Source organism: Hyaena hyaena, unplaced genomic scaffold (genome assembly GCF_003009895.1).
Source record: "Hyaena hyaena isolate Hyena2069 unplaced genomic scaffold, ASM300989v1 scaffold_104, whole genome shotgun sequence".
Classification (NCBI taxonomy): Eukaryota; Metazoa; Chordata; class Mammalia; order Carnivora; family Hyaenidae; genus Hyaena; species Hyaena hyaena.
This window is the reverse complement of record NW_024080736.1, coordinates 2311324-2319311: the sequence shown is the minus strand read 5'-3', so window position 1 is coordinate 2319311 and position 7988 is coordinate 2311324. Positions and strand designations below refer to the sequence as shown.

The 7988-nt window shown below is 43.6% G+C and overlaps 1 protein-coding gene across 2 annotated transcripts; it reads right to left on the bottom strand.

Moving 5' to 3' along the window:
* Positions 1-780: 780 nt before the first annotated feature.
* DDX5 (DEAD-box helicase 5) lies at positions 781-7753 on the bottom strand. 2 transcript variants are annotated; one of them, XM_039235947.1, is made up of 14 exons: positions 7656-7753; positions 7191-7369; positions 5842-6007; positions 5394-5490; positions 5170-5303; positions 4986-5051; positions 4607-4748; positions 4362-4522; positions 4098-4270; positions 3620-3730; positions 3325-3386; positions 3187-3246; positions 1710-1934; positions 781-1487 (listed from the first exon to the last, which is right to left on the bottom strand). In XM_039235947.1, the coding sequence occupies exons 2-14, from the start codon at positions 7232-7234 to the stop codon at positions 1084-1086; spliced, it is 1845 nt and encodes a 614-aa protein (XP_039091878.1). In that variant the 5' UTR covers positions 7235-7369; positions 7656-7753; the 3' UTR covers positions 781-1083. The 2 variants fall into 2 exon arrangements, with proteins under 2 accessions (XP_039091878.1, XP_039091879.1); XM_039235948.1 differs by lacking the exon at positions 7656-7753 and having other exon boundaries at positions 7191-7414.
* Between the last annotated feature and the right edge of the window lie 235 nt (positions 7754-7988).

Below are 7988 nucleotides of genomic sequence, written 5' to 3'. Positions count from 1 at the left end.
AAAACCACCGCCCCTCCTCCCCTGACCTTCCTAGCAATAAAAACCCATTGTCGACCGTTAACAAGAGGATTTGTACAATAGTCACTGACTGTGCTTTTGGTTATGTTGCCTCCTCTTAGTAACTATTAACTTCAACAGGATTTTTGTTTGAAGATGAATAGATCCTCTAGTTTGAAGTCCTTTAGAATTCCCTGAATTATTGGAAAGCTATTCAGGATTCCCCGTGTAACTAGTTAAGAGCCCCAAGAGCCTGAAAACTACAGTCTATATAAACTGAAACTTAGCTCTTAGCCAAACGTCTTAAAAGGTGTAAAGTCTTCTTTGTTCACCGCTTCAATTAACTCACAGTATAGCCAAGAGCAAGAAGGGACTTCTGAAAAAGCAAGTTACTCAGAACTTTTCAAACGATAAAGTTTTGCAAAAGAATGAAGTCCTCCATGTTGCTCTCATATGAAGCACTTTGAAGGGGGGGGCTACACAGTTGGTTATTTTATATTTTAATCTCACTACCGTTCTGCTAACAAGCTATTAAATGACTCACCTGATGAGGTACTTACAGAAAGCCTTTATGCAATTTTGCCTAGAATTATGAATTTAAACTCCTTTTATTTCTTACAGTATAAATAGATCATTTTAAGGAAGGCCTTCTGATCTCCCCACTTCCCAAACTTAAAATTATGGAAAGGAGCAGTCAATTTAGTTATGGTTAAAAAAACAGACCATCTAAAAGCAGTTTTACAGGACATTAGATACGTAAAATAAAGTACAATTTCCACTTAATTCAGTCTTCAAATAGTTTTTATTGGAAGGCCATGCGTTGCCTTCATTTATTGTATTTCAAATCACTGTACATTTACTTTTGTGAAAACACTGCCTGCATTTTCTAGTACAAAAAAAACCTAAAAATTGTTTCAGGAATGTAGAGAAATATCCAACTTAAATAGCGAAAAAGTGCACCATAATTACTGCTGCACTGCAGTCATTTCTGCATTTCCCAGGTTTCTTAAATAACTATCTTGTTTGATAACACACAATATAAAGAGCAATTATGAAAAACAGACATTTACATATACTTCTAAAGTCTTATTGAGAATACCCTGTTGGCATTGGGTAACCAATCATAGGTGCAGCTGCAGTAGCAGGATATGCATATGCCTGTTGGTTCATACCATTGTGCATATTTGGAACATTACTTCCATATTGCTGAGTGCTATCATAACCGTTCTGGTAAGTCCCTGTTGGATTACCAGTCCTAAAACTGGTCTGTATACCAGCAGACACAAAATTACTTCCAAAGCTCCCATTGGTGTAATTTGCAGCACTGTAAACACCATTCTGAGTTTTTGCCCCAAAATCTCTCTTAAGCAGACTAGAGTAACCTCTGTCATAATTTTCCCTGTCTCTAAAGGTATTAAATCCACCCCTTTTGCCCGCAGAATATCTGTCCCGACGGTCATCCTTCATGCCTCCTCTACCCCTGGAACGACCTGTCAAGAAAAAAAATAATTGCGAGCTGATTATTTCCATGACACAAATCATTACTAACACACAAGGAATTACGTAGCAGGTAGCTCTATTCACTCTACACGCGAAATGTTTCTCAGTTTCATATCTAAGATTTTACTCACCCGCCAATCCCATTTAAATGGATTTGTAGACCATCATGTGACCCCAAATCACCAACATTTCTTAATGAAGGCAGGTCTTACCTGAACCTCTGTCTTCGACCAACTGAAGCAACTTGGGATTAATTGCTTGATTTGCTTCACGAAGCACAGAGATAAGGTCGCTCACTTGCTTTATGTTATTAGGTGTAAAGAAAGTGTATGCTGTGCCTGTTTTGGTACTGCGAGCAGTTCTTCCAATTCGATGAATATAATCCTCTGAGGAGTTAGGGTAGTCATAATTGATGACAAATTTCACATCTTCCACATCTGTAAGGTGTTGCAGTGTGGCAAAATAGCAATGTACGGAGTTTTGCACACCACAACAGCCAGACCAAAAATAAAAAGTTAGACAATTGTACTCCCAAGAAGGTACGGGCTGCAAAAAATACAGTTAAAATGGTTATCCATTCCCTGTAGGAATACCATTGAAGTTGGAGAAGGGGAAAAAAAAAAAAAAGCACACACCATCTACCTGGATGTCTCATTACCCACCCAAGGATAGAGAGCCTGTCAATAGGATGTGTATTCTCTAACACAGTCCCAAACCAGCAAGTCCCCTTACAGATCATCAAGTGACATCTGAATGCTTCTGCGCAGTAGGGCCACTTAAAGGTTCACAGCAACCTCTTCATGTGTTCATTTTGAGGACCTTTAAACAAAAATGTACATGGTCCTTTGCATCACACACTCATCAGAAGTTCAAAATTCTGGCCACACTGCTTGTCTTGCCAAGACCTTACAACCGCAGCTGCAAGAAAAACATACCTGTCCCCCAAAAGTTGTTTTTATGCACTGTGTCTCGTCTAGGCAAGCGCTTCCAAGAAGCCAGGATTCACTTGAGAATGTGTCTCTCTCTGGCAGGTCTCGACATGACGACTACTGTGTAGGTGAGGGAGGAACTTTGAAAGCACTGCTTTCTTTTCCCACTGACTAAGTGTGAGAAGTTGCTCCTGCTCTAGATCTCATGTGCCAGTACTCACCAATTTGTAAAAGGCTTAGTACCTTTTAAAGCTGCTCTCTCCATTTCAAACTTGAACAAAAATTTCATTGAACATTGAAGTTTGGAAATAGTTCTTCAACATTTCAGCAAACTCACTGAAACTCAAAGACCCACAGATCACAGTCAACAGTTTGAAACAATGCTGTACCATGGCAGTCATGCAAAGCATGGGACAGAAGAAATACCACGGCAGTGAACTGTGAGGGTAACTTCCATTTTTTTCCCCCGGAGAGAACAGTTTACGGGGCAGAGGTGGTATGTTCTGCCTTTTGAAGATTACTGGCACACTTTCAGCTTTTCACCTCTCTAATCGACTGGAAGCAGCCAGCCGATCACTAGTCCTCCATCCCCCTCGAGTCCTCCGATTGTCATGCCTAGGCCTTGCCACAAAGACTGCACCTTTATATGAAAAAAACTTAGAAAAAATGCAGAGGTTAAAGAAAGCAATAAACTTTCTTTAAAAAAAATTATATGGAGATCTTCTGGGAAACCAAGCCATGAATTCGAGTTTTTACTAACCTAGCCCTCTGGAGGCCACATCTGTAGCAATCAGAATAGGAGCTTTTCCATGTTTGAATTCTGTAAAAGAGAAAACTATCTTCAATAACCTGAGAATTACAGGCTTTGAGAAAAAAATTTTCTTTTCATTTGACTTACCATTTAGAACCCAGTCACGTTCTTGCTGACTCTTATCACCATGGATACCCATGGCGGGCCACCTACATCAAAGAAAAATTGTTAGTAGGCTCACATTTAAAGCGTGACAAATTTTAGTCTACTGGTTAAGTATCTAGCCACAAATTTCCTTTAATTTTACCTGATTTACATAGTTTTATTTATACCTGATATAGTTGCCATCCACAAAACTCAAATCTATTACTTTCGATCTATTTGCCTCTCCCTCTATAAACTCAGCTCTTATACACCTGCTTCAATGAAGAAGCCCACATACCCGTCTCTCCTCATTTTTCTAGTAAGCTCATCACATCTTCTTTTGGTTTCGACAAAGACAATGGTTTTATTCTCCTTCTCACTCATGATCTCTTCCATGAGACGAATAAGTCTTAGAAAAACAAATTGTGAATTTTAATAAAAAGTCCACGGTTACGGGCACATATTCATGGTCAGTGAATCACTAACTTCAATTTACATGGCTATACAAGTTAAAACACCTGCTTAAACATTTATCAAGTAATTCTATCCTAGGGCCTTAAACCACAAAGTACGAGTTCCTTAACTTTCTTTGCTATATAGTGATAACCAATTATGTGAATGAAGGAAAATATTTTTCACAAGGACTGACAGACTAATTTTAAACGAACACATCTACATTCCACCCAACTGAAAGTCACTTTTATGATAACCTCTGAAACAGTTAACTCCTGCATTTGTACAGCAACGTTTTGAGAATACTTCTACAGAAAACTTACTTTTCATCCTTTTCTACATCATGACATACATCCACAATCTGAAGAATATTATGATTTGCACTCAGTTCTAGTGCACCAATGTTTATATGAATGTAGTCTTTCAGGAAATCTTCAGCAAGCTGTCTTACTTCTTTTGGCCAAGTTGCACTCCACATTAGGGTTTGCCTATCAGGCTAAAAAATTTTGGATTAAAGAAACCATTGTATCCTAAGAAAAAATTTTGCGCCAAGTTTGAAAAGAAAACGTTTTTAAAAGCTAACTTACTCTTATCTGATCCACAATCTTCCTTATTTGGGGTTCAAAGCCCATATCAAGCATCCTATCTGCTTCATCAAGGACAAGGTAGGTGGTTCTTCTCAGATTGGTTTTCCCGCACTCCAAAAAGTCAATCAGTCTTCCGGGTGTTGCAATACAGATTTCCACACCTTCAATTAAACACATGATGTAACTACAGCATATACTGTAGAAGCTCTAGGCCCAACAGTGACAAATATAGTTTTGTTACATGCCTCTCTCCAAATCACGAATTTGTGGTCCCTTGGGAGCACCACCATAGATACAAGTGGACTTCAAGCGACATGCTCTACAGTATTCAGCAGCTACTTGCTGTACTTGTTGGGCCAGTTCCCGAGTTGGTGCCAGCACCAAGCACTAAGAGAAACACAAAGCAGAGCAGATTTTAACAGAATCTGGGATCCGAATTTTAAAGTTACTGGCATTACACTGGCAGGTAACGGATGTATGCTATAAAGGCAGCTTTGTCTCCAACCAAGTTAAGACAACTAATGTCTCCATGTAAAACTCTGAGTTTTTTTGCTACGTGAAATAATTCACTACAAACCTCTGTTATACTCCTATGCAAAAACTAATGAAACTACATATACTTACAATAGGCCCATCACCTCTCTCTAGGAATGGCTGATGATTGATGTGGACGATAGCAGGCAGCAAATACTATGAGGGAGAGATAACAGCAATTAAGTTAAAGCTTCTGGTTTTTTTATATTCCCAATTCATTTTCTCTAGCATGCATTATCACCAAGTAAAAACACAAGAGTTATCCGAAACTTACAGACAATGTTTTCCCAGATCCAGTCTGTGCTACTCCAACCATATCCAATCCACTTAGAGCTACGGGCCATCCCTGAGCTTGAATAGCAGTGGGTTCAGTAAAATTCTGCCTTGCGATGACATCCATTACGTTAGCTATAATTAGCAACAATTATTCAGTAAAAATTAGTGAAGCCAGAAAAAACAGGAATAAAGCATGGGGGGGGGCTCAAAACTAGCACTTACCAGGGAAGTTTGCTTCATAAAAATTCAGAACTGGCTTTGGGCAGTTGTGACCTCTAACCGTAATTTCCTTACTCCTTCTGTATGTCTCCACCTCTTGCTATAAAACAAATTTTAATGATCTACTAAGTACCATGACAACCTTCACTAGTATGCAAGTCAGCAGGCCCCTAACTTTTTAAATGATTAACAAACCTTAATGGGACAATTTTAAACCTGTATCCATAAATAGAAACTCTACACAGCACAAGATTCACCTATTGTGGTTATACTTAACCATTCTAAACAGAAAAATTCCAAGCCACCTGTGTTTAAAAGTACCACCTCTTTCTTAACTACCATAAAAGTGTGAATTTCCCTTAATTTGGTCATTTCCAAGGCCTCTCTATTCAGGCTTGACTTTAAGACATTATTGAATTACAGCCTAATGAAACCATGTGAAATTACTCACTGCCGTGCGCCTAGCGAGATCAGGGTGCTCTTGATAGAAATTCTTCTCAAATTTCGGCAGCTCATCAAGATTCCACTTCTTTTTGACTAGTTTTTCCCCAGGGTTTCCAAACTTCTTTCCAGATAGGGGCCCTGCCCTACTTCCCCCAAATCGAGGCGCACCAAACCTGGGGAAAAAAAGAATTACTCACATTTCCAAACCTCTACATAGTAATTTACATACAGACTTCTCATTCTTTAGCACACCTAAAGGTAAATGACTTTTACTGTTTTCAGACTTAGCACTGCCCTTGGTGATGGTCATGCTCTCAAAAGCCACAATTAGCACCATCTCTTCTCACTTCCCGTTGTCCCAAGTACACACTACTGAGGCCAAGTCAACAGCCAGGGGATACAGCAGGTCGGAAACTGGCTACCCAAACACCCGAAGTTCAGATTACAAAGATAGACAACAGCTTATGGTTACTAGCCTTTCCCGTGAGCTTAGACAATACAAGGGAGGAGCTTAACAGCGATGCTATTTATCAGCTGTTTCCAAGCAAAGCAGCTTTGATTTTAAGGAATAACGGGACAACACCGGCAATGAGAACAGAACAAGGACGGTGGTCTCAGGGACACTTACGCAAGCCAATCGAATTGGGGGTATCCCGCGTGAGGGCTCCCGATTCTGATAGCAAAATTATATAACGCAAAGAAAAAGAGGAGGAGGAGCTGGCAACTACCGGGGGAGGAGTCCCGGACCGGGCGGCGTTCCCGCTGGGGCGGCGCTTCCCCCTTTGTCTCGCATTTCTCTCTGCGCCACATTTTCTCGACGCTGCCATTTTGAGCTCCTCCGCCGGGCGGGGTAACAAAGGCGCCGCCGCCATGTCCGACGCCGGCATTTTGTATCCGCGACCCAACCACATGGCGGATTCCCGCGGCGCCGGCCACCCTTCTACCCCTGTCGCATTAATGGGTTCGGAGGCGAGGTCCTCGGCTCCCATAGAAATCCCAAGGCCCCTACACCATCTCTCGAAGGACTGCACCTAATAGCGGCGACTTCATCCTCCTGGAAGCGTCACGCTTTCCTCCCCCTCGAAATACGCTCCCCCGAATCCTCCCAACGGCTGCTCAATCGCCGGGGAAGCCTCGACACCCGCACCCCCCGCGCCGACAAAAGGCGAGTTTAAAGACCGTTAACAAACAGCTTTCGATCTGTTTTTGACAAATATCAAAATGGCGCAAGACTTCGGTCGGAAAAGCCTACGAATAGGCCGAGAAAGCCAAGTTCCCGTGGCCCCCGCCCGCCGCCACCTTCACCGGCCTCCCATCCCCCACTGCCGGGCCTGACAAGTCCGTTCCCACACTCACCCTCGATCCCGGCCGCGGTCTCGGTCACTCGAATAACCCGACATGGCGTCAATGGTTGCGGTTGGCGGGGAACGAAGTGGAGAGAATCGGGTGCGACGAGTCGCGGCAAGTGGCTTTGTCGATAGCAAAGCCTTGCGGGGGCGGCAGCGGCGGAGAGGCGGCGATGACAGAGGCCTGAGCTGCTCGGCGAGAGACCGGTGGAAATGAATGAGGTGCCGGCCGTCTCCCGGCAGCCGGTTTTATAGCCTGGACCGCCTCCTCCGCCGCAGAGGATGCTGGGAGCCGCTCTATGACCTAATCACCCCGCCCCTGCGCAGAGGCCGCAACGCCCGCCGGCGTTCCGGGATCCGCCATGTTCTCGCCCCACCCCCCGCCGCCCCTCCCTCGCAATCGCCGGTTTAGGGCCCATTTCATGGCTGGACCCACCCCACACTGAGATGCGTCAGCCTACACTCTCTTCTTTACCTTTTTCTCGTCTTTCAACACCTCAAGGGAGCCACCACGACCTTTTCCAAGCTCAGCCTACCCAACAAAATGGCCAGCACAGGCCAACCCACTCAGCCCACTTGGAGATGTTTACGTCTCCAAAGAGCCCTCACGCCCCTAACCAAATGAGACGGGAAGGCGGAGCCAGACTTTGTCACGTGGCTGCTCCCGCCCATCGGACAAGCGGACCGCACTACTTCCCCAGTTGGAGTCGGCGGAGGAATACGAAACGAAAAAATCTCACCGGAAGTCCGTACTAATGCCCCGGGGAGAGCAGCCTGGGCCGCTGGGTGACGCGGCCTGTCAAACCCA